The sequence below is a fragment of the Anguilla rostrata genome, chromosome 9 (assembly GCF_018555375.3).
Source record: "Anguilla rostrata isolate EN2019 chromosome 9, ASM1855537v3, whole genome shotgun sequence".
Taxonomy (NCBI): Eukaryota; Metazoa; Chordata; class Actinopteri; order Anguilliformes; family Anguillidae; genus Anguilla; species Anguilla rostrata.
In genome coordinates this window covers 36,956,483-36,984,477 of record NC_057941.1, presented here as the reverse complement: position 1 = coordinate 36,984,477, position 27,995 = coordinate 36,956,483, and the positions used below count along the sequence as shown (strand labels likewise).

At 42.0% G+C, this 27,995-nt stretch overlaps 1 protein-coding gene across 4 annotated transcripts in view; it reads left to right on the top strand.

The window, feature by feature from the left end:
- Positions 1–27,262, top strand: part of dtx2 (deltex 2, E3 ubiquitin ligase) — a 52,447-nt gene extending 25,185 nt beyond the window's left edge. For 3 of the 4 annotated variants that reach the window (XM_064352026.1, XM_064352025.1, XM_064352028.1), the window contains 6 exons: positions 9,625–9,759; positions 11,752–11,819; positions 14,990–15,148; positions 15,329–15,490; positions 15,577–15,666; positions 26,826–27,262. In XM_064352026.1, the coding sequence (XP_064208096.1) occupies positions 9,625–9,759; positions 11,752–11,819; positions 14,990–15,148; positions 15,329–15,490; positions 15,577–15,666; positions 26,826–27,071 (860 nt within the window). In that variant the 3' untranslated portion in view covers positions 27,072–27,262. The remainder of the gene's footprint in view (positions 1–9,624; positions 9,760–11,751; positions 11,820–14,989; positions 15,149–15,328; positions 15,491–15,576; positions 15,667–26,825) is intronic. The other variant, XM_064352027.1, reaches the window with a different exon arrangement.
- Positions 27,263–27,995: the final 733 nt, after the last annotated feature.

Sequence of the window (27,995 nt, the reverse complement as noted above, 5' to 3'; positions counted from 1 at the left end):
TCCGACTAGGTGGAGAATAATTTTGACTTCTGGTTTATATTGGTTTATATGCAGCCTTTTTTCTTCATTTTTATTAAGGGTGCCAATAATTCTGGAGCCCACTGTATATAATATTGCATACATTATATATGTTATCTACAATTATTTAGGGAATAATTTAGGAAACATTGAGTAGCATTGCTTTGAAGTACAGCTTGTTTAATTTGTGTGAGCTAAGATTGCCAATATTGTTTCTTGTAAATTGGCCTAATTTTGATATTAACCCCTTAGTGCTCATACCAAATCTGGCCAATCCTTGCCCATTATTTAGGGGGTACCCTATTTAAAGCTTTATAATTCCAGATGTGAACACCACAGACACTTGAAAAATGGCTTAATGAAGCAAGACATTTGTACAATTTATAATACTAGCTTAGATGACTTTATATTCATAATTTAGGAAGAAATAAAGTGCCACAAATGCAATTGTCTAAGCAAAAAAATCTATAATGAATTTGCTCTTTTTTTAGTTTGCAATGAAATACTGGGAGATTGCATATATACAGCAGGTTAAATTATACATGTCCTGGATCTAAAACGTCTTTACCACAAGTTCATAAAATCAAAGGGTGGATATGTAGAACTACTAAAGATCAATAAAGTAAAAACTAAGCAGTGTACCCAAGGTCTCCAAATCTACCCAAAATGTCTAAATTATGTATTGCTGTAAATCACGACAAATTCACGTATTTCACTACAAATCAACAGTTTTTACTCAAGAAAACTCACTGTTGCATCATTTTCAAGTGGTAATTACAAGCTTTCTGTCAGTACAGTGGTCCAGAAACATATCCAAAATCTCTCCAAAAAGGAATATAATGCTTTTTGTCCATTGTAAAGCATATAAATGATCCCCTTGAAGGTTTACGATAAAACATTGATATCAGATTTAAACATAATGCAAAAATATTGTCACACAATGCTGTGCAGTACCTAAATGTGTAATAATTAACTCGTGTGTATTTCTATACTCTGTACTCTCGTAGGTTTTCTTGTATGGGGATGGGATGACATGAAAACAATTTTCAACCGTCTACCACATTTTGGCAATGCTCCAACTCTCACATCATCACTGTTGCATGCTTCACAAAAACTGTTGCACTACTATCTAACGCTTACATTACAGTGTGAAATATCCACATTATATAATACCAGTAACCTATTTAAAGACACTCAATTTCAAAAATAACGTATATAACCGAAGTATTTTGAGCAGTAATACTTACATAGCAATGATGACATCTTATCTGTTTTCAGTAGAGAGACACAGAGACAGGAAATCAATGATATAGTTCTATCCGCTCCTGTCTTACACCAGAAAACGATGTCAGCTAGGTCTATCAGCAAACATATTGCTTAGCTATGCTCAGAAGTCCTCAATAATAATAGTATTTTCCAAGAAATTCCGAAAAATATTTGACAACGTTTTGTTAGTAGCATCTTTGTTTTACTGCTACCACAGTGAATGCGTAATTGAATGCAATGATAAGAAAATTTCCGGTTACGCTGACCTATAAAACGCTATTCCAAAAGCAAAATTAGACATGTTATACATCGTTAGAAAGCTTATACTCTCACCTACTAAATAAATGAATTGTTAATCAAGCCAGACTGTACTTAAAAGACCGACAACGCTGTAAACAACACGTGTGGTACTACGCACAGCTATTTTTGAAGGTAGCCTACCCTGACATCACAAATGCGCGTATATTTCACAAAGGGATTGTCCAAGACAATGTATGACCACTCATTTATAACCTGTACTTTGGTTGTAGTAGCACTGAATGTCTGAGTTCAGTAATCTGGGCACGCCGGCGTGCCGACCACTAGGGGGCTTGCGCGAAGGGGTTAAGATTTGACTTCTTTTAGATGAAAGTAAATGCAAACGGTTTAAATAAATTAACGGCATTGTCCACTTTGAAATAATAACCGACCTCTCGTCTTCAAAAGAATATTCTATTTCTGTAGGCTATTTCCCTAAACACAGCCTATAAAATATCTAATAAATCTAAACAAGTGTAAGAGCCTAAATAAATAATCAGATTAAACACAAATTAGGATTAGCCTATAATTATTTAAGATGGAAAAGCAAACATTTGTATTCTGGCTTTTCCGACACAACCAAATAAATAATAGGCCTATAAAATGAATGATTTAACGGGAGTGGTCTTACTTTCCCAAGTTATGCAGTGTTCTTCAGGTTGTCACGTGGAATTTTTCTAGCATGCGCAGGTTGCAAGAATATAAACACTAAATTTATAATTCCCTTTATTTTATTTATAATTCAATATTGTAATATAACCACTGTCCATTTTTGTAAGATTCTATAATGATGTATTCCGGTATTGTAATGCACATTGACTGTCTAAAAAAATTTTTTTTTTTTTTTTTTTTTTTTTTTAACGACTGCTCGACTCAAAGAATCTGAGTCGACTGAGGGGTCTCTAACAGATGATTCGAATCGTCGACTTTCAGGGGGGCAGCCCTGGTGAAATGCCTGCACATAAATGCATGCATACATTATAGATGAAAGGAACACACAGGCATGAATTCAGTAATTTTTCCTTTACTGTGAATGAGAAATAAATGAAAGTGTTTGTCATATTTTTAAATGGAAGTGTTTTTAATGGGACATTGTGTAGCCTACACAACAGAGCTATTAATTGTTTGGAGGCTATGTATAGAGTATATATAGGGATAGCTAACATTCATTTTGAAATGTGGCATTGCAGAGTAGCTACAGTAGTCTAGTTAACCCTTGTGTGGTGTTCGTGTTTTTGTTGCTCACCCAACATTATTGGGTTTCTAAAACCATGCAGCCATAACAATTTATGTTAAAATACTTAAAAGATGTTGACTTTATCTCAGTTACAAGCAATATAGACAGCATTTATGGTTGATATATGCCATTTACCTCTGCTAGGTCACATTTATCAATGAAAGTGTTATTTTTTGTGATAAAATGTGATTTTTGTGGGGAAAAAATCTATTATCAAGACGTGTGGAATAAATCATGTTTATCATGAACACACACAAATGAAACAAGGTTTTCATCACTATTGGTGTTTATTTCTTGAACTGAACAAATTGGAAAAACTAATTTTACATACGGTATTTATGGAAATGATAAACAAGCCCCATTTGAACACAAATTCATGACGGTCTGCACACCACATGAGGGACAGTTTTACTGTGTGTATGTTGCAAATGTATTTCTTCTTGGCTCCTCTGGATTTGAGGTCTTAATGCCCTGCCCAGCTCCTCGAGAAAGAGCAGTCTCCTCTGGAGCTCCCCTCTGTTCCAATCTGGGCTAGTCTTGGGGCTAGCTGCTGACGGGCTGGTCTTGGGGCAGGCTGATGGTCAATTTCATCCTCTTCTTCAAACTCACTGTCAGACTCGACAGAGACATGATCCTCATATTTGGAAAATTCTTCATCTTCCAAAGTGGAAGACACTCCTTCCACTCTAGCTTCTCTCTCTTCTAAAATGAGTTAAGGCCCTCTGAGCAGAGATTCTTTTTGCCATACTGATCGATTGTAGTAAGGAGCCACACACGGACAGCTATTTATTTGTTGTGTCCCTCTCCCAATTTGCGGTTGGGGTAGAGTGTGAGGAAAATATTGAATGTTTAGAACGTTTTGAAATAACATTGTGCAGGTTCCCGCAAAACATTGTGTAGTTTCACACACTAAAGAGGGTAAAGATTGTGGGAAAAGCAGTAGTAGACAGGTTCTTGGTGCTTGAAATGTAACAATGTTACAAACCTTGTCTGTGTGTGTAGTTTCACACACTACAGAGGGTATAGTGTGTGGGAAAAGTGGGAGCTGTGTTGAAACCTTGTCTGTGTGTTTGTGTGTGTTGTCGACAGAGAAACTGGGAAGTGATTTCTGATTTTGAAAAGAAATAAGAATCCTTATGGACTATGAGTGTGCGTGTGGGGATGGGAGTGTATTGGTGGAGGTGGTGTGGGTGTAGGGGGTGGTGATGGGATTAGGCTTGGGACATTTGGTGGTAATGCCTATAAAATGGTGGAGAGGGTTGTGTTCAATATATGAAACATGCTGCAAATCTAAAGGACAAACCATACACACACACACACACACAGCACGCCCAGGTAGGAGGAAGACAGAGTGAAGGTACACAGCAAACCTTTTTGTTTCATTTTTACAATGCTGACTTGTTTTCGCCAACAAGTTCCACACTTTTATTACCCTCGGGTCCACTGGACCCGAACACCGCATATGTAATATAAATGTGTAGGGGAGGTGCACAGTGTGCACTCAATAAAAATGTGTTCTTTTACATGTTCTTCACAGAAAATGAGCCAAGGCCAATGAGTCTCAGGTTGAAAAAATAATTAATTGTATCATTTTTCTTTTAGTAAACATTGAAAACGGGTCCCATCACACAAGGTTAAAGGCACAGCAGAGACCGTTCTCAAATTGATATACCTGCCGTCAAGAAGTCATCAGGCCTCATTCACCAACCGTTCTTAAGAAGAGTTGTCTTCTTACATCCCACTTACGCAGTTTTCACGAAGATTCTGACATTCACCAATGTTTTCTTATTTGGGATTTGCTCTTAGGTAAGAACAGAATCTACGCACACTCAAGAGCACACTTAGGCACATTTGAGTGCTGACATGTTTGTGCAAAATAATTGGTTATTGCGTTTTCTTCAATTCTACAGTTCTATAATATTATAGGATTTAAATTACAATAATACTTTTATCATTTATAATATTGTTTATAATTATTTTCATTATTTTACAAAGCATTAAGGTGCCAGGTTCTGCCTCAGAGGGTGGTTGCCTCAGCGGGAGTAAATGATAAAAATCAAACTATTGTAGTGACCTTTTATTTTTGGGGGTTTCAATTATGCAGTGTTTGGTCTATACTGCAAAAGCAAATGTTTATATATTGAATACAAACCTAAGCACTTAGGTAACAATTTTTAAACACATGGACACCCCGCTGATCCTCCTGGGAGATTTTAACATCCACCTAGAGGCCTCCCAGTCTGCTGCCTTCCTACCACTACTCCACTCCTTCGACTTCTCCCTACAACACTCTCCCCCAACCCACAAGGCAGCCAACCTCCTAGACCTGATCTTCCTGAGGACCTGTTCCAGCTCCAATCTTACGGTTACCCCCCTGCATACGTCTGACCATCACTTCATCTCCTTCTCCCTCCCCCTCTCTCCACATCCTCCCTCTCCTCCTCCCATCCCCACTGTCACTGTCCGCCGTAACCTCCGCTCCCTATCCCCCTCTTCTCTTGCTCCCAGAGTGACTGCTTCCCTCCCCACTCCTCAATCATTTTCCAAGCTCCCCACTAAATCTGCATCCTCCACCCTAACTTCATCTCTCTCCTCAGCACTCGACTCCCTATGCCCCTTCGTCCCTAGGCCAGCACGTTCATCCCCTCCCAGTCCATGGATGTCTGGCATCCTACGCACCTCCAGGGCCAGCCTCCGCGCTGCTGAGAGGAAGTGGGCCAAATCCAGGGACCCATCTGACCTCTCAGCTTATCAGTCTCTCCTGATGAGTTTTCTTCTGCTGTCACTGCCGCTAAGGCAAAATTCTACCAAACTAAAATTCATAACTCCATTTCTAACCCTCGTCAACTTTTCTCTATTTTCTCTTCTCTCCTCAGCGTGCCACCTCCTTCACTGCAGATGACTTTGCAGCATTCTTTGACGAAAAGATTGCAGACATCCGCAGCTCCTTTGCGCCCTCCGCCCCCTCCGCCCCCTCTGCGCCCTCTGCCCCCTCTGCGCCCTCCACCCCCTGTTTCTCCACATTTTCTCTCCTCTCAGACTCTGAAGTTTCCCAGCTTCTGCTCACCCACCGCCCTACCACCTGCGCCCTCGACCCTATCCCCTCATCTCTCCTCCAGGCAATCACACCTGACATCCTCCCTTTTGTCACCTCCCTTGTGAACTCCTCCCTATCTTCTGGATGTTTCCCCTCATCCTTCAAGAGGGCCCACATCACCCCGCTGCTGAAGAAACCCACACTAGATCCTTCCGTCATTCAGAACTACCGCCCGGTATCTCTCCTCCCTTTCCTATCCAAAACACTTGAACGTGCTGCATCTAACCAACTCTCTGCTGTCTTCTCTCACAACAACCTGCTTGATCCCCACCAGTCTGGCTTCAGGCTTGGCCACTCGACCGAGACTGCACTCCTCTCGGTCAGTGAGTCACTCCATGCCGCACGAGCAGCCTCCCTCTCCTCTGTCCTGATTCTTCTAGACCTCTCCGCTGCATTTGACACTGTGGAGCACTCTATCCTCCTGTCCTCCCTGGCAGCAACAGGGATCTGCGGCACAGTCCTTGACTGGATTGAGTCTTACCTCTCTGACCGTTCCTTCCAGGTTGCCTGGGCGGGTAAGGTATCACCACCCCGTCCCCTCACCACCGGAGTTCCCCAGGGCTCAGTCCTCGGTCCCCTTCTCTTCTCCTTGTACACCAGATCCCTTGGCCCTGTAATATCTGCCCATAGCTTGTCCTATCACTCCTATGCCGACGATACGCAACTCTTTCTCTCCTTCTCCTCATCGGACACACAGGTCCCTGCCCGCATCTCCGCTTGCCTGAGGGACATACAGAGCTGGATGGACAATCACCACCTGAAGCTCAACCCAGGAAAGACGGAGCTAATCTTTATTCCTGCTCTATTCTCTCCCCTCCTCGACTTTTCCATTTCCCTAGGGGACACCTTAGTGACATCATCACCCTGTGCCAAGAATCTCGGAGTGGTGATGGACAACAGGCTGTCCCTCTCCAAGAACATCGCAGCAGTAAGCCGGGCATGCAGATTTTTCCTGTATAACATCCGCAGAATCCGCCCCTTTCTCACCACCTACTCAACCCAGCTCCTGGTCCAAGCAATGGTTCTATCCCGCCTGGACTACTGCAACTCTCTTCTGGCTGGACTACCGGCATCTGCCACCAGACCCCTGCAACTCATTCAGAATGCTGCGGCTCGTCTGGTCTTCAACCTCCCCAGACACTCCCACGTCACTCCCCTGCTCACTACCCTCCACTGGCTGCCTGTTATAGCTCGCATCAAATTTAAAACATTGGTCCTAGCATACCAGGCAGTTAAGGGATCAGCCCCAGCATACCTCCACAAGATATTCAAACCCTACATGCCAGCCAGATCCCTCCGTTCTGCTACCTCAGGACGCCTAGCACCTCCCCCTCTTCGCACCTGCACTTCCAGAACACGTCTCCTGTCTGTTCTGGCCCCACGATGGTGGAATGACCTCCCTGTGGAGGTCAGAACAGCTGAGACACTGACCCATTTCAAACGACGACTGAGGACTCACCTCTTCAGGCTGCACCTCTCCCCATCCCTCCCTACCCCCCTGTAAATGACTGTAAGCTTAGGGTTGTAACTAGGTAGCTGTGTCGTAGGTGACTTAGGTGCATTAACTGTCTTAACTAGAGAAGAACACGTCGTGAATCTGACGTAGATTTTTCTTAGGACCTTTCTTAACAAAAAATTTAAGAAAAAACTTAGGAAGATATTGGTGAATGAGGCCCATTATCTTTTGCCGGTGTCCATAACTCTTCACCTACCGGACCGAAAACAGTGCAGATTTCAGGGGTTAATTTCAGAGCAGTCAGCATTAACGTTATACACCCTTTCTGTCGATTCATTAGCAAGATAGTAACATTAAACTTGGTCAAAATGGCAAAAGCCAAACTGTCTATTTTATTTTGATTTCAGAAATATAAATGAGTTTCCAGCGAAGATTATGCAGTTACAAAAGCAATCGTTGCCTGAGTCCGAGGTAGGATTTGAACCCGTGCCCTGTCGTCCAACAGTCACATAGGCAAACAGGCTACCCAGCGCAGCACTAGTGAAGTACCTCCTGGGGCTGTATAGTTTTTTTAAAAATGTGTGCACTTGTACATGTTTTTTTTTGTGTGTATCCAATGTTTTTATTGGCTGATGTAGGTAAATGTCCAATAGGGAGACATATTCTTTCTGGCCCTGGTGCATTTGTGATGATAGCCGCGTTTCCACCGCAGGAACTTTCCCCAGGAACTAGGAACCTTTTGAGGAACTCAGTGCGTTTCCACCGCAGGGACCAGGGTCTAAATTAAGTTCCGGGGACTTTATTTTACCCCAAAAAACTCTGCAATTCTTCAATTCCACAAAAAGACCAGGAAGATTATGGACTAATTTATGGTGCATGGTTTGCATCTGGAGGGCACACTTTGCTGCTCCGCTAGCAGTAACTTTGCAGGAAAGCAAACGGTGGCTGTACCACTGCTAATTAAAATTTTCACGCAAGTCTGAGTTTTCATTCTATTTATTCTTGTCATTTTGCGATTAGCCTATATGGAATTGACGATGAGAGTCAAAGTAATCAATTCAACAGCAAATTGTTTACGACGTGTGCATGTTTTCTGCTGTTGTTACCAGTTATTTGTGGAATGTGAATGCATTCTGTCGCCTCGGATGTCAAGACATGAAAGTGAATGTTCGCATAAAAACATAATGAATGTGTTTGAGAGGATATATAAAACAGTTACAATCTGACTATTGCCCTGTTACATCCTATTTGTTGCGTAACAACAGTCCAAGTCGAAATACCAACGAGAGTTTTGCTTGACAACGGTAAAATGTGCCCAAACGGCCGCGGAAGAATATTTCAATTTCAGGTGATTAAGTCGATAAAAATCAATAAATACTAAAGTAACCATATATAGTCATTGTTGGTAACCCGTTGTATAAGTGGAATAAACCCCTCCGGGCTGTCCCGGTTATTAGAAAATAATGTAGGCTACTTTGGTGGTAGTATGGGGTTACAGAAGAAATCATAAGACAGATGGACCGACGACGATGTCGCTTTTTCATACGTCAGTGGACTAATTTGCCTAATCCTCGCTGGACTTTAGACCGCGGTGGAAACGCAGACAACAATGGGCTGAAGGAACATTTTAGTTCTTTGAAAAGTAGTTCCTGGGACTAAAAGTTCTGGGTACTTTTGGTGGAAAAGCGGCTGATGTAATCAGCAGGAAGGAGGAGGAGGAAAAAACGCAAAATCCCCTGATTTTGGGGCTTTGTTGTGTCGATTCGTGAAGTTGTTCGTGAATTCTGTCTGTTGACATGAGGTCAGAAGGTACAGAAATGAATGTTTTTAAGGGCATAGTGTCTGTGGTCATAGTACTTATTTCTGTGGGAAACCCTGAAAAGTGCCAAACACTCGGTGCTGTACTGGTATGGGGCATGCCGCCCAATCAAGCCGTTACTCGTGCTGTTGGTGGTTGTGAAGCTCCAGTTCATTGTAACAGATATCCATGAAGGCAACGCAAGTTTTTATTTCTTTTATCAGCCATTGTTTAAACATGCATGCCAAAATAACAATGTTTTGTCCCTATTTCCTTACTTAGCACAAGGAACGTTGAGCAGGGTATTCAGTCAGTTTTGCATAATCCTGCCGCACTCTCACAGCCACTGATCAGTTTTTTTAAATTTTTTTATATACATTGCCCCACATTGTTCATTACATTGGTGTTTCCTCTCCACCCCGCCCGCATGTCTCTGCTGGCTTTGGCTGCTCCAGGCATGGCTTCCATTTTGATGTCAGCAGCAGGACTTGGAGTTCGCCTCATGAGCACCCCCCTCTCGCAGCACCCCTTGGGCAGGCCCGCCAAAACTCAGAGCACCATTAAGAGGGCAAAGAGACAGCCCAGGACAGGTAGTCCCTCCACTCTCCTCTCACCCTGTGCTCTCTGCTTGTTGTCGCCTTGCACTGCTTTATTTCTAGGCCATCCGTGGAACAGATAATAAATACCTTCATTCAGCAAAGACAAGACTGCCACAAGATTCAGTTAATCGATTGGAACATTCATTTGGTTTCCTGCGTGTTTATTTTGTATGGACCTGTGATGTTGACTTGAAAAGGACAGAGAGTTGTTGGCTCTTAAATTGTCTTGGAATCACACAAATCTAGTTGATAGGTTGAATAAGCTTTTATGTGTTTTGGTTTCATGTTTTTTTTCTTGTGAAAACCAGCTTTATCTTAAAAGTCATTGCTTTGCTAAGTCATTGCAAAGGGGTTAGGGGATGGTGGGTGGTGGAATTGGGGGTGGGGGATGGTAGAGACTTCACCACTATGATATTTGCATATTGTTATTTTAGAAATAAAGCTGTCCTTTGCTAAAAAGGGGGGGGGGTGGTGATTTACAAAAAAAAAGACCACTGCTTTGGGCATAGTCCACATGCATTAGCTCACATGGCTTTAATACTGGATAGCATATACAGTAGTACTCAGAGGTAAACAAACTCAAGGAAAGGTTTTTATTGTCTGAAGCCATAGCACATTTAAATGAATCATCATTTGAAAACGGGGATCTGCATTGGTCCTTGGAGTAAGAACATGAGAAATGGTGATACAGTTCTACTGTATTTTTATACTGTATCTGTCCGGGTGAAGTACCTTGGCCCCAGGACAAAATTACCAGTCTGTGAACTGATTCTGTCATTTTCACATTAAAAAATTGATGTTTAGTCACTAGGCCCAAATCTTATGTTTGTCTTTACAGTTGTATGCATTATTTTAAATACTAAAGTAAACAGAACATAAATACATTAATAATTATTTCTGAAGATTTTAAAGATACATATTTAGAAGTTTTGAGGAATTCCTGAATCATTGTGGGGATCAGTACACTTTGTTTTTTATTTCATTGGTACCTGCACAAGACCATTTTTCACACATTTGTTTAACATTTGTATTTGCTTTTAAAGTGAAACTCGGTATTCACTTTAAATGGACATAATGGGTGCTTGAACAGTTTTCCATTAATTTGCAGAAAAGGAAGGCTTATTAATAGTCTATTTAAATAAGAGCGTTTAAGACAGTCCTTTCCTCATTACTGAGTGGCCTATGTGTAGCTTTATGCCTTTATCTGAGCTCATTATGGGATGTACTGTACAAGATTGTTTTGTTTTGCGCTCAGTTAACACTCTGAGATAATATCAGCTGGTGCCTCTCAAATGGGTGAAAAGGTTTTTTTGACTACAGTAATTGTCTTACAAACTCCTTATTTAGCCCTTATTCATTGTGGTGTAGATGAACACAAAGTGAGTGTTTTTAAGTGTTTGCATGGTACATTAAAAACATTTTTATTTACATCACTGTTCAGATCCTTTTTTTTTTTTTTTTTGCAAGAGCTCAGCTAGGTGGAGAGTGTCGCTGTCCGGAATTATTTAAAACATACCTGATTTGAGCTTATTTCTTAAGCAGTGTAAACAAAAGCTTTTTTAGCATTTGAAGCTATTTAATTTTATATTTGAGCAATTTAAGTAAATGTATCGACTTATGGACATACAATTATGTATATAGTTGGATTTGGTAATTACCACAACATAGATGATATGAATGGGATTCAGACAGTGAATTGCATCTTATTTGCATTTCATTTGTGAAATTTAATATAATTTCAATTTTCATACCATTTTCTGGACTACATGGATTGGAGGTAGAGTTGAATTATTTTGTTTTGACCTTTTGCACTTTTGAAACGTTTATTTAGTCTTGAGTGTACAGTTCAGTTCTTGTAGAAGAAACTTGTACTTGTAAGTCTGTAATGGCTTCAATATTCTGAATTTACAATACAATGTGCGGTCCTCCTATCTTAGTTGAATTTCGACCAACCATTAAACCATCCTGTCTCTGTGTCCTCAGCCAAAGACCAGAAACCAGAGGAGGTGATCCAGAGGTACATGAAGAAAGTGGCTGTTCCCCCAGAAGAGGTGTGTGTTTGTGTGTGTGTTTTCCTTTGTACATGCACGTGTGCATGTGCCTGCCTGAGTGTATGTCTGTCTATCTCTCTGTTGGTCTGTTTGTCTGTGCCTGCATGCGTGTAGGTCTGTTTTGGTAGGGTAGAGTGGGTTCTGGGACATTTTATGCACACATTCACCAGCAGATTCAGGGAACATTGAGGGGTTGAACTTTAAATCTTACATTTTTTAAAGAAACATCAATTTTGTAAATACGAATTTACACTTGCCTAATTTTGAACCCGCATGGTTTGTTTTTCAGTTTTTTAAAAATAAGAAATACAAGCCAGCCAGCTGGCTTCATAAAGCCAGCTCTTGCCGCCCCCCCCCCCCCCCCCTTCTATTTAGGATTTGGATTAGAATTTAATGTGCAAAGGCAGGCTGTGAAATGTGCAATCTGACACTTTTCTCTGTTGCTACTGTTATCGTCCAAAGGACAAGTGCCATCTGTTTTCAGGAGAGAGATGGCGGTCTGTTTCTTGCAGTAGCAGCTGCTGACCAGAATTTTTGTTGAAGCAAACCCACCATCACCCCTGGTTCTCCTGAACCCACCCCCCCTCAAATATCGAAAATTGAACCGCTGTTATTGCCATGCTTTATCTGTTGAGCTATGCCATTTCTGAGTTGTTGCACACTTTCCACATCACATGGCCAGCTGTAGGCAGAACAGTGGAAAGAAGGTAAGATCACCTTGCTCTATACTGACCTATACCATTTGGTCTTCTATTAGTCCTGTTAGCTATCACCTCAACTGTACCATGATTAACCCATTTTATTTTCTGTGATAGATCCCTTATAGCATTTCTGCTACATTCCATTCTACCGCTACTTTACGTCCCTTTCCAGTTTTCTCACCACTGGGATTTTTTTTTTTTTTTTCCTCCCCTCATGTGCGTGCTCTGTCTCTTGCCTTGTTACTCTGCAAAGTGTCTTTGTGACACTGTAAAAAGGCTATACAAATAAAATTGAATTGAATTTCAGCTGGCGGCCATCACACAACTCACCACTATGGCTGTCCCATTTAAACTGAGTTTCCTTCTCAAGGGAACATCAAATAGAATACAGTGACAAGTAGTCGTCTACTTACACTTAAATCAGATTATCTCATCACCTATGCATATTCAATACATAAACAAAATACTGTGTAATTGTTGTAAGTTCTAAGTGCCATGAAAAAGTAGATGGCTACAATGGGTAACAAAATGTCAGTTCATTTTTGTTGCTTATATCCTAGACAGATTTGTCAATTTAAGATGGGGGATCAGGTTTATGTATTTGTTTGTACATGAATTTTACTTAAACGAGCATGACTCTAAATAATAAGCATGGCAGGTACCATTATTTCATAAGTGAATATGCGTGAATGGATTTATTACACCAACCGTTTCCAGTGGACGTATTATTTTTACAAACAAATTTGATTTAAGATGTTACTGTGGGAAATAATTGTTTTTCACTGTGAACATTGGGAACATTGTCAGCAAGCTTTTCATTTGCTTGCCACGGCACCTTGTTGGACCAGTGAAGCAGACAGAAGTCTTGCCTCACTGAGGTTCCTTTTAAAATTCTGAAGGTGTCACTTTATTGCACAATATAAGGCAGGTTTTTGAAGTAAGGCACGTTAAAAAAAGATATGTGGGTTGTGTTATACATGTCCCTTTTTTTGGTGAAGCACTGCTTCACCTGTTGTCTTGGAGAAACCTCCTCTGGTTGCTTGATATGTTACCCAGGCATTTGACCAAGGTAATGGAGATCTGTTGCTTCCCTGGTGTTGGATGCACTGGCTTCGTTTGGGAATCCACGCCATAACTTTTAGATCTGGGATGCCCACGCTTTTTTGGCTTGCGTTATGCCTTTTCAATGGCCAGTATCAACTTGTAAAATTTCCTTTTTCTGGAACACATTGAACTGCCCCTCTGCTTGGAACTTTTGTGGTTATTGTAGGATTAAAATCTTAACAGAGAGTAGCAATTATAATATTAGACTGGCCACAAAATGCCCATGCAGTCCATTATGAAGATTTAATAAATTGAGGTTGTATGTTATTCTGATGTTTGCACAGAAAAGTTGGGCATTAACAGGACAGTAGCCACTGGTAGCAAGCCTCAAGCCTTCAGATAATTATTGTTCAAGGTTGGCCTTTAATTTCATAATCTGATTCATATATGCAGAATCTGGTTCATATAAGTGGTGCATTTGCTGATGTTTGGATAGTGTTCTTTGATGAGCTAACTTCCAAAACTGTCCTGAAGAGGCCTCCCACTTTTTTTGAATGTTAGATTGGAGTGATAAAATTTCACTTCCAGCGCTCATTGCAACAGTGATCCTACTTCTGAGGCCAGCACAGTACAGAAATACCTGTGCATGCCCTTTCTTTTTAATGACAATGGACACTTGACAGATCAAACACACAATTTTAGAATTATTCCCCCGCTCCCACAGAAGTGATTACTTTTTGGTTTATTTTTACTTTTCGTGCAACATTCTTTTACTGACCTTATTTAAATGTGCATTCAAGAACAGAAAATAACCAAGCTAGCAAGCAAATAACAAAGCTAGCAAGATAACAGCAGTTAATTCAAATGGACAAATGCTCTTGGTTGCTTGAGTAGCATTGCACTGTTTTGTCTTCACAAGCCACACCAGTCGAAAGCAAATCCTAAATTCATATGGTTGTCTGTTGGGCAACCAACAATCTGGTTGCCACGATTTGAAAAGTAAATGCGTAAAAGGTGAAAATAAATGTGTAATATTTTCTAGTTGAGTTTTTGTTGCTCAGGACTGGAAACAACCAGTTTGTTCACCCCTGTGCCCCTATGTTTTAATTTTAAGAGGGGCAGTTAATACTACTACTACTAATAATAATAATAATCACTTTATTTATATAGCACTTTTCATACAATGGTTTGCAGCCCAAAGTGCTTAACAGAAAAGCAGCTTGGGCTGCAATTTTCTGTGGCAGGAGACTGGCCACATTTCATGCCTTGCAGGCAGAAGCGGGATGAGTGAGGTTTTAAGACTGATTTGAATTTAGTTTAAAGTTAGCATTTTAGAAACCAGATCTACCAGCTTTTGCTTTGCTTAATTGTGTAAATAAGCAAACTTGTTTCATTGTGTAAATCCCCCCCTACTTCACTTCTCAGGACTGCATCATTTGCATGGAACGGCTATCTTGTCCTTCTGGCTACGAGGGAGCATTGGACAGCCAGACCATGCCACCCAACACAGTGGGCAAGTTCACTAAGTGTGGCCACAACCTGCATCTGCTCTGCATGCTGGCCATGTATAACAATGGAACCAAGGTGTGTGCTTCATTAATACAGCCATTTAGGAGACTGCAGGATGGCCAGTTCCATAATATTAAGATCAGTTTTCTGCCTAAAATTTAATTGATATGTCTCTTAACTAATTTTGTAGTCTCTTTTTTTCCAAGACTTTTTGTCTTCTGGCTGGTTAAATTTGGCTGGTCTTATCTTTTTCAGGATGGCAGCCTTCAGTGTCCTTCTTGCAAGACAATCTATGGGGAGAAAACAGGAACCCAGCCCAAGGGCAAGATGGAAATCTATAGTATTCCCCAGCAACTCCCAGGCCACTCTGACTGTGGGACTATACAGATAATCTACAGTATTCCCCCAGGGATACAGGTGAGCTTCCGTGCGGTGGTGTGGTTTGGTACATTGTGCATGTTGCTTATATTTGACCACTTGTAATGTAATTGCTTTCCCATCAGGGCCCAGAACATCCCAATCCGGGCCAGCCCTACACCTGTAGAGGATTCCCACGGCTCTGCTTCCTGCCAGACAACCACAAGGGCAGAAAGGTTTGTATTTAAACCTACGAATAGACTGAATATCCTCTGAAACGTTCTTAAAACAGGTTTTAGCTTCCATGCAGCTATAGTCCTTGGATAACTAATTGTGGACTTTTTTTTAAAATACTGAGGATATTTAATTTCCAGGTGCAAATTACACAAATTGGCAAAAGTAGCATGCTGTGTCATTTATGTAAATCATTTTTTATCAGCATTTTGAGCTCAGTTAGCTGCTCATTTCTATGGAAATCACACTGGTGTTCAGCACGCTACATTGTCGTTCTAAATCATAAAATGTGGGTGCTTCTTGGTGGCCTTGACAAGCACTCTGTGCATTAGACATCGCAGGGTTCAGGCAGGACTGTCATTAGCTGGCTATGATCAGGGGTCTGAGGCAGCAGCAGTACAAAATGGGACTCATTCTACATAAGCCTTACTGGCTAGCTGTAGTCATCAGAAGGAAATAGGCCCTCCTAAAGCCAGTGCTCCTCTGTATTACTGTGTGGCCTGCAGAGTTAGGAAAACTACTCTGAAAGAAATAGTAGTTAGTGTGGTTGCCTTTGCCTCTCACGTATTATTTTTTATTCTTTCCACCCATTTTTTGGACCACTACTCCTCCCAGAGTTTTCGCACCACATACTCATGCAATATGTCAAATCGAGTGGCTTCATCGGGAATGGTGTGCTATTACTTTGTGGAAAGTTTCGCTGCACGGTTTTTGATAAATCTGACTTTTTTGGGGGAATTTTCCCCATAGAGAATGAATGGGGAATGTGACGTCATACATATTTGAGTGATGAAGTTACAGCATTGGTCGGCTTTGCACACGTGATGCAGTAGGTTTTGACCTGCTTTATCTACTGGGAATTCAGCATCCAGATGCAGTGCATATCTCCCATTTCATCGTAATTACAGAAAACACATTCGTAAACTTAAAATGATTTATGCCACAATGTAGATAAAACCTTGACGAAGACGTACATGCATGGACTTTGTTGTTCAAACGAGGTTTCCTGGCGACTTAGCCACCACGAAGGATATAGCCGAATGCGGAAGTGAACGCGATAAAACGGTATTCCAAATGCAAAATTACAAATGAAAAATCTGTCAGCTAGGTATATCAACAAACATATGGCTTAGGCATACCCAGAAGTCCTCAATAATAATAGTATTTCACAAGATATTACGAAAATTCGTTGACGACGTTTCGTCAGGTCCAGCGTCTTTGAATGCTAGTGCTAACAAAGAGTGAATGGCTTTAATGCGATGATGAGAAAACTTTCGGTTGACCTAAAAAAAACGATATTCCAAAACCAAAAATAGACGTGCTGTTATACCTGGTTAGAAAGCTTATGCTCTCACCTACTGAATAAACAAATTCTCAAACAAGCCAGACTGTACTAAAAAGTGCAACAACGCCGTCAACAACATGTGTGCAGCAGCTTCTGGTCCGGTCTTACTCCAGAAAAAGACGTCAGCTTGTAATACCACACATGTTGCGTTGGGTGTTCTCTAACTTTGTAGTACAAACTGGCTTGATCTACACTTCATCGATCCAACAGGTGATAGAATAAGCTTTCTAACTATGTATAATATGTCAACTTTTACTTTTGTAATACCGTGTAATATCCCATCGTATTCAAAAGGTTCGTCTCATTATAGATGCATTACGCATTCTTTGTAGCACAGCAACATTTTCTCACCCCAACGCTACAGTACACTACTCCGCTTGTCTGTTGATGTACCCCTCGTTACAACAGAAGCTAGTACTACTGGCTACCAGCCGATACTTATTCACAGAAGCTGTATTTAAAATGAATGGTATAAACTTTCTAACTATGTATAATATGTCAATTCGGCTCGGCTAACACGTAATAGGCTACTCTGTCTATGAGTTGGTCTCAGAGATAACAGATTAGACTCTGAATTACAGCCCAATTAAATGTTTTCAGTTGTGTGATAAAAATGAGCTGAAATTCACGTGATAAAAATGAGCTGAAATTCACGTAAAACCATAAGTCAATCAAATTAATCTCCCTAGACCTGTCTTGCTTTTTAAAATGGTGCGGTCGCGCAGTGTAGATATAGGGTTTTTCCAAGACCCTCTGAACTGGCCAGCTAGCTTTATGATTCGCCGTCACTCGTCACAGCATACCGTGAGTAAAACACTGATCTCAAGTATTGATGAAGGGTTAATTTAGCTCTGAATATGTGTGTTGCAAATCAAGTCGTTGCCGTGATGTTATAGCATACATACTCTGTCTCTGCTTATACTACAGAAACTGTTCACTCCGTTCAGCACAAAGTCGACTTTGCGTTGGCGGCAACCACACTTCACAATTTCTGCAGGAATTGTCTAGTTAGTGTGGTTGCCTTAGGCAATCACACTACTATTATTAGTGTGGTTGCTTTAAGGCAACCACACTACTATTATCTCACATATTATTATTATTCTGTTTTATTCTTTCCACCCATTTTTTGGACCGCTACTCCTCCCAGAGCTTTCACACCACATACACGTGCCATATGTCAAAATGACCGGCTTCTTTGGGAATCGTGTGCTATTACTTTGTGGAAAGTTTCGCTGCACCGTTTTTGAGAAATATGAATTTTTATGCCCAATTTTTTCCCATAGAGATGAATGGAGAAGGTGACGTCATTCATATGCGAACGGTGAAGTTACAGCATTGGTCGGCTTTGCACACGTGGTGCGGTCCACTGTACGTCCTCACCAGCCATCACTAAGCATATAGGTGGATGCGGAAGTGAACACGATAAAAAACGGTATTCCAAATGAAAAATTACAAATGAAAACGCTGTCAGCTAGGTATATCAACAAACATATGGCTTAGGCATACCCAGAAGTCCTAAATAATAATAGTATTTCACAAGATATTACGCAAATTCGTTGACGACGTTTCGTCAGATGCAGCGTCTTTGAATGCTAGTGCTAACAAACAGTGAAAGGCTTTAATGCGATAATGAGAGCACTTTCGGTTGACCTAAAAAAACGATATTAAAAAACCAAAAATAGACGTGCTGTTATACCTGGTTAGAAAGCTTATGCTCTCACCTACTGAATAAACGAATTATCAAACAAGCCAGACTGTACTAAGGTTCCGCTGTACGTCCTCACCAGCTTCCAGAAAGGATAGCAGAATGCGGAAGTGAACGCGATAAAACGGTAATCCAAATGAAAAATTACAAATGAAAACGCTGTCAGCTAGGTATATCAACAAACATATGGCTTAGGCATACCCAGAAGTCCTCAATAATAATAGTATTTCACAAGATATTACGCAAATTCGTTGACGACGTTTTGTCAGGTCCAGCGTCTTTGCATGCTAGTGCTAACAAAGAGCGCATCCATGTATTGCCATGATGAGAACACTTTCGGTTGACCTAAAAAAACGATATTCCAAAACCCAAAATAAAGGTGCTGTTATACCTGGTTAGAAAGCTTATGCTCTCACCTACTGAATAAACGAGTTCTCAAACAAGCCAGACTGTACTAAAACTGCAACAACGCCGTCAACAACACGTGTGCAGCAGCTTCTGGTACGGTCTAACTCCAGAAATTTGGGTCGGCTAACACGTAATAGACTATCCTGTGTCTATGAGTTCGTATCTAAGGTAACAGATTAAACTCTGAATTGCAGCACAGTTAAATGTTTTTATTTGAATGGTAAAAATGAGCTGAACTTAACGTAAAACCATAAATCAATCAAATTAATCTCCCTAGCCCTGTCTTGCTTTTTAAAATGGAGCGGTTGTGCAGTGTAAATATAAGGTTTTTCCAAGACCCTCTGAACTGGCCAGCTAGCTTTATGATTCGCCGTCACTCGTCACAGCATACCGTGAGTAAATCGCTGATCTCAAGTATTGATGAAGGGTTAATTTAGCTCTGAATATGTGTGTTGCAAATCAAGTCGTTGACGTGATGTTATAGCATGTATAGCATACTCTGTCTCTGCTTATACTACAGAAACTGTTCAATCTGTTCAGCAGAAAGTCAACTTTGCATTGGCGGCAACCACACTTCACAATTTCTGCAGGAATTGTCTAGTTGCACATATTATTATTCTTTCCGCCCATTTTTTGGACCGCTACTCCTCCCAGAGTTTTCGCACCACATACACGTGCAATATGTCAAATCGAGCGGCTTCATCGGGAATGGTGTGCTTTTACTTTGTGGAAAGATTGGTTGCACGGTTTTTGAAAAATTTGAATTTTTGTGGCCAATTTTTCCCCATAGGGAATGAATGGCAGAATGTTCAGCCTTGTGATGTCACAATGCTCTGTCTTCTAGCAGCAGTACTCTGGTCTCTCTCTAGGTTTGAATATTCTGCCATTCATCTCTAAAAATTGCCCACAAATTGTGCAATGCCTCATTGGACATGGTAGAGAGTCCTTTGTCCATTGGTGTAGATCAGCCTCGCCCCCCTTCCTGATTGGCCGATGTTTGATATTTCATAAATTTTGAACCGTTTGTCATAGAGAACTATGGGTCACGACATTGGACTCAGTAAAGTCCTAGCAACCGCCTAGAACTCCATAGCAACCCTCTAGCAACACCCTAGCAACCACCTAGAACACCCTAGCAACAACCTGAACACCATAGCAACACCTAGCAACACCCTAGCAACCCCTGGAACCCATAGCAACCACCTAGCAACACCTAGCAACAACTGGAACACCATAAAACTGCTAGCACCCCGCACCACCTGGAACACCATAGCAACACCCTAGCACAACCTGGAACACCAAACAACCCTAGCAACCAATCCAACAACCACCTGCAAACCTAGCAACCACCTGAACCTACAAACCTGCAACCGCCTATACCCAAGCATGCCTAGCAACACCTAGCAACCGGCTATACTGCATAGCAACCACCTAGCAACACCATAGCAACCACCTAGCAACACCCTAGCAACCACCTAGAACACCGCAAGGCAACTCATAGCAACACCTGAATCCATAGAACCCTGAACAATAGCAACCCTAGAACAAATGCACCATACAATGCCTCACACCCCTAGCAACGCCATATCCATAAAACCACAGCAACTCCTACAACCTTAGATACCTGCACCCCTGATCCGATAATTTATAGACCACCTGCAAATCTAGCAACCACCTAGAATACCTAGCAACCCTAGCAACTGCCATACCATAGCAAACCTAGCAACACCTAGCAACCTGGAAACCATAGCACCACCTGCAACACCTAGAACACCTGACCCATACACCACCTAGCAACACCTAGCAACACCTAGAACCCTAGCAAACACCGGAACACCAACTGCCTAGCAACACCCTAGCAACCGCCATAACTCCATACAACACCTAGCAACCACTAGAATACCTACAACCCTAGCAACCGCCTATAACCAATAGCAAATGCCTAGACACCCTAGCAACGCTATACTCATAGCAAAACCTAGCAACACATAGAACCACTAGAACCCTAGCATCCACCTAGCAACACCTAGCAACCCCTAAATACTTAGCAACCACCAGCAACACCCTAGCAACACTGAACACCATAACTGCCTAGCAACACCTAGCAACCCCTATACTCCATACAACCACCTAGCAACATCCTAGCACCACCTAGAATACCCTAGCAACACCCTAGCAACCGCTATAACTCATAGCACCACCTAGCAACACCCTACAACCCCTAGAACACCCTAGCAACCGTCTAGAACTCAGCAACCTCTACAACATACAACACCTAGACACCCTAGCAACCGCTAGAACTCCATACAACCACCTAACAACATATAGCAACCACCTGGAACCCATAGCAAACCTAGCACACCCTAGCAACGCTAAACCCTAGCAACCCTATCAACACCATAACACTAGAAACACCTAAACACCTAACCCATAGCACCACCTGAACACCTAGAACCCTACACACTAGAACCCAAACCATAACAATGCCGCAACCCCTAGCAACGCTAAAACCCATAGCAACACCTAGCAACACCTAGAACCCTTAGACCCTAGCAACCTCAACCCTAGCAACCACTGAACCTAGCACCACCTAGCAACCCTACAACCAACCATGCCTAGCACACCTGAACCATACCATAGCAACTGCAAACTAGAACCACTGAATACCTGAACCCTAGAACCGCAATCCTAGCACCCAGAAACCTAACCATACCCTAACCCAGAACCCCTAGAACCCCCCTGCACACTGACATAGAAACCACCTAAACCCTAACCCTAGCAACCCCTAAACACCATAGCACCTCACACCCTACACACTGAACCATACCACTAGAACCCCTACCCCTAGAAACCTACAATGACCATAGCAACACCACACTAGAACACGGAAACCAACAATGTAGCACCTACACGCTAAACTCCATAGCAAACTAGAACACCTAGCAACCTAAATACCCTAAACCCAGCAACCCCTAGCAACCCCTGGAACACACCGGAACACCATAGCAACCACACAAACACCCTAGCAACAACCTGAACACCAAACAATGCCTAGCAACACCCTAGCAACCACCTGAAACCACCATAGCAACAACCCTAGAACAACCTGAACTACCATAACAACCACCTAGCAACATCCTAGCAACCACCTAGAATACCCTAGCAACACCCTAGCAAACCGCCTATAACTCCATAGCAAATGCCTAGCAACACCTAGCAACCGGCTATAACTGCATAGCAACCACCTAGCAACACCATAGCAACCACCTAGCAACACCTAGCAACCACCTAGAAACACCCTAGCAACCGGCTATAACTCCATAGCAACCACCTAGCAACCATAGCAACCACCTGGAACACCATAGCAACCACCTAGCAACAACCTGGAACACCATAAACTGCTAGCAACCTAGCAACCGCCTAAACTCCATAAAACCACCTAGCAACATCCTAGCAACACCTAAACCTAGCACACCTAGCACCGCCTATACTTTATAGCGCCACTAGCACATCCTAGCACCACCTAGATACCCAGCAACCCTAGCAACTGCCTAAACTTCAAGCAAGCCTAGCAACATCTAGCACGGCTATACTCATACCCACCTAGACCTAGTAACCACCTAGCCCTAGCATCCACCTGCAACACCTAGCACCTAGAATACCTAGCAACACTGAACCCATAACTGCTAGCAACACCCTAGCAACGCTATAACTCTAGCAACCACCTAGCACACCTAAAACCTAGCACACCTAGCAACCGCCTAAACTCAATAGCAAATGCCTAGACACCTAGCAACAGCTATAACTCCATAGACAACTAGCAACACATAGTAACCACATAGAACTCTAGATCCACTAGCAACCCCAACACTAGAACCTTAGCACCACTGCAACACCTGCAACCACCTGAACACCATAACTGCCTAGCAACACCCTAGCAACCGCCTTAACCCATAGCAACCCTAGCAACATCCTAGCACCACCTAGAATACCCTAGCAACACCTAGCAACCGCCTATAATCCTAGAACCACCTAGCAACACCTATCAACACTAGAACACCCTAGCAACGTCTAGAACTCCATAGCAACATCTCAACACCTAGCAACCCCTAGAACACCTAGCAACGTCTAGAACCCATAGCACACTACAACATACTACAACCACCTGGAACACTAGCAAACCTAGCAACACCCTAGCAACGCTTATCCATACACACTATAACAGCAACTCCCATAGCAACTGCAACCTACAACCGACCTAGCAACACCAGCACACCTAGCAACACCGAACCATAACACCCTAGCAACCCTAGCAACGCCTACCTAGCAACCACTGAACACCTAGCAACACAAAACTAGCAACACCTAGCAACACTACCTGGAACCATAAACCACTGCCTAGCAACACCCTAGCCCTAGCAACCACATGGAACACCATAGCAAGACCTAGCAACACCTAGCAACCACTGGAACACCATAACAATGCCTAGCAACACCCTAGCAACCGCCTAAAACTCCATAGCAACACTAGCAACACCTAGCAACCACTTAGAAACCTAGCAACCCAAGCACACCTAGCAACCACTAGAACCCATAGCAACACTGAACACCATAGCAAAGCCTGGCACACCCTAGCAACACCTAGAACCCATAGCAACCACCTACAACACATAGCAACCACCTAGCAACACCCTAGCAACCACTGGAACACCATAACAACAGCCTAGCAACCCCTAGCAACCACCTAGAACATCCTAGCAACCACTGAACACCATAGCAAACCTAGCAACACCCTAGCAACCACCTGGAACCCATACAACCTAGCAACACCCTAGCAACCGCCTAAACTCATGCAACCACAGCAACACTAGCAACCACTAGAACCCTAGCAACCCCAGCAACACCCTAGCAACCACCTAGAACTCCATAGCAACCATAACACCATAGCAAGCCTGGCACACCTAGCAACCACCTAGAACTCCATAGCAACCACTAAACCCATAGCAACCACCTAGCAACACCCTAGCAACCACCTGAACCCATAACAACAGCCTAGCAACGCCCTAGCAACCACCTAGCAACATCTAGCAACCACTAGAATACCCTAGCAACCCCCTAGCAACACCCTAGCAACCACCTAGAACTCCATAGCAACCACCTAGCAACACCCTAGCAACCGCCTAGAACTCCATCGCAACCACCTAGCAACACCATCGCAACCACTAGCAACACCTAGCAACACCCTAGAACCACCTAGAACTCCATAGCAACCACTAGCAACACCCTAGCAACGGCCTAGAACTCCATAGCAACCCCTAGCAACACCATAGCAACGCCTAGAACCATAGCAACCACCTAGCAACACCATAGCAACCGCCTAGAACTCCATAGCAACCACCTAGCAACATCCTAGCAACCCCCTAGCAACACCCTAGCAACCACCTAGAACTCCATAGCAACCACTTAGCAACACCCTAGCAACCACCTAGAACTCGAAAGCAACCACTAGCAACATCCTAGGAACTGCCTTCAACTCCATAGCAACCACCTAGAATACCCTAGGAACCACCTAGAATTCCATAGCAACCACCTAGCAACACCCTAGCAACCGCCTAGACCTCCATAGCAACAGCCTAGCTACACCTGCAACCTCCTACTGCAACATTGCATTGTTCCCTCTGTTCAACAGAAAGTCGACTTTGCATTGGCGTCAACCACACTTCACAATTTCTGAATGAATTGTTTAGTTCAAACTACTAGTTGCTTCATACTGCAAGTTGTTGAACTACAGGACAACTACCCGAATGAGAAAGGTAGCTTGTGAAACTACAATACTGTAGGATACTAGAGTAGAGTACTTCTCACCAAGCAGGATTAGAGAGAGAAGAGATGGAGGCAGTAGTTGGTAGTTGGCTGTAGTTCCTGTAATTAACGGCACCTCAGACATAAAAAGTAGTTAACTACTTCTACACAAATTTGAATGTAGTTGAACTACCAGCAAACTGCTGAAAAACTAGCATACTAGTTAAAGTCCTCCCCGACACTGGTGACCTATGATATGGAAGATAGTCATTGCCTGTGGGTAAGTGAATGGGGAATGCATGTTCTTCAGCTGCAGAGTCCTTCATGTAGGTGTTAACGCTAAACAGGCCACTTTTTTACTACCTTGTATAGTTAAGGAAATACAAAGTGCAATATTTTTTATTTTCATTTTTTAAAAGTAATTTCTTCTATCATTACAAATTCAGTTCGTTTCTCCCTCCCCCTACTCAATGCGGTCAAGCCAGCCGCCACTTCGTAAATCACAGTTAAGCCAGCCGCCACGTTATTTATCCTGCGGGTACACGTACGTTAGTTATTACGGTAATGAGGTTTTTCCACTTGGGAGAACTGAAAAATGCGTCGACAAAACGCGGTTTGCCGTCGCTTTAAACAAAATACGGTATTGATCGTTCTAAACACCAAATGAATTCCACTGGCTCTGAATTTCCAGGACAATGCACTGTGGAATTTCAGAATAAAAGCCTTTAAAATATATTTATACACTAAAAGATGTTCTGCTCAGAAAATTAACTGGAAACTTTCCAATCACTAATTCCACTTCAGACACATTCTAGAAGACCCTAGGTAGTTCCAGAACTTTTCACTGTGTAATTTCAGAATAAAGACCCTTTGAAAATGTTATACTACAAAACAAGATGTTGTACTCAGAAAAGATGTTCTATTCTTTTAATTATAATTTTATTACAATATATTCAAAGGGTCTTTATTCTGAAATTCCACAGTGAATCATTCTGGAACTGTTTGTGCAGCTGCCTGGGGTCTTGAATGTGTCTGAAGTAGGATTAGTGAAGGATTAGTGAAGAGGAGACAGTTTTCTTTTAGTAATTTTTTGAGCAGAACATTGTTTTGTTGTATAACATATTAGGAGGGCCTTCGTTCTGAAATCCCACAGTGAATCGTTCTCAGAATTCTTGTGCAGCTACTTGGGGTCTTGTAGAATTTGTCAGAAGTGAAATTAGTGATCGGAGAAACAGTATTCTTTTAATAATGTTCTGAGTAGACCATCTTGTTTTAGTGTATAATATATTTGGAGGGCTTTTATTATGAAATTCCACAGTGAAACGTTATGCAAATTTTTGAGCAGCTACATACCGTCTTCTAGAATCTTTCGGAAGTGGAATTAGTACTTGGAAACAGACAGTTGTCTATTATTTTTATGAGTATAATATCTTGTTTTGTTGTATAACATATTTCAAGGGTCTTTAATATGAAATTCCACATTGAATCGTTCTGGCACTTTTTGTGCAGCTACCTGAGGTCCTCTAGAATGTGCCTGAAGTGGAATTAGTGATTGGAAACAGTCAGTTTTCTATTAATACATTTCTGAGTAATCTTGTTTTAGTTCGTAATATTTTCAAAGGGTCTTTAATATGAAATTCCACCGTGAATCGTTCTCACTTTTTGTGCGGCTACCTAGGGTCCTCTAGAATGTGTCAGAAGTGGAATTAATGATTGGAAACAGACTATTTCCTTTTCATATGTTGAATAAGATACCTTGTTAAAATGTTTACGAGACGTATATTCAAATTCCGCAGTGAAATATGTGCTGAAGCATTGAAGTTGTTGAAGTGAAACAGGTCATGAGAGACCGTGTGTCTTGAAGATAGCTGCTCACATCTTTGTTTTTCTGTCCCCCTCAGGTACTGGAGTTGCTGAAAGTAGCTTGGACCAGGAGGCTCATCTTCACTGTTGGCACCTCCAGCACCACCGGGGAGCCTGATACCGTGGTGTGGAATGAGATTCACCATAAGACAGAGATGATGTCAAACATCTCCGGTCATGGCTACCCAGACCCCAACTACTTGGACAATGTGCTGTCGGAGCTCGCCGCACAGGGCGTGACTGAGGAGTGCCTGAACGAGACGGTGCCTAGTCACGGAACATAAGACGCTGACCCTGCTCTGTCACCAGCCTATCCTCTCTCATTGCTAAGCACTCTATTACCATGTATGTTGAGGACTATGCTAGGACTTGACAGCTGTGCTTATGTTGAAAAAGCTAAATCTCTTGCCTCTGGTCAGAGTGTATTTTTCATTTCTGAAATATAAATCCAAGTAAATAAATGTGCATTGATAAAGCTGTCTTCTTTTATTCTGTTGTCTGCCTTTTTCTCCCAGTCCTGTTTACATTTTGTAGCTTTATCAGTCTTTCTTCTGAAGGGAAACTACCCATCTCTTGGACACACAAATGAATGATGAATTAATTAATCTAGGAAATGTCAAATGCTATATTTTAGAAATGATCTGTTTGAAAATTCGAGGGCGTATTTCACATAAATTGGTGCATTATCCTTTGCTATTATTAAAGATTTTAAAATGCTTTTGTTGTAAATGAGATACAAACGATTGTAGTTTTGTCCCTTTTAATTGAAACATAATTGGCATCATTTTTCCCACGGCGCGCCGGGGAACCTGCGCGCCGGGGGCTATGCATGGCAAATTGTGGTCACTCACGGACGACAATTGAGGGACGTTTTGTGGGACGTATTCGCAGGCGGTCCCAGGTAAAATGTGTCTGCGGAAGTAAGTTGCGCCGTGGGACGATTAAGTGCTTTTTATTATAGGTTGATTGTTTTTGTGGTTTGCTATGAAGCAAGAAGCCTTGCTTCTGCTCCAAAAATAGATGGTTAGAACATTTTATATCGCAAAATCACACAGGATTCATACAATATGATCAATAAATTGTCATGTGGATTAACATAGTGTTTAACTTGATAATACTAGTTTGTACTGCTCAAATGGCAATGAACAAAAGTCTGCTTATGTTTATGAGCATCAAAATGAAGAACAGTGGCAGAACAGTGGATATGT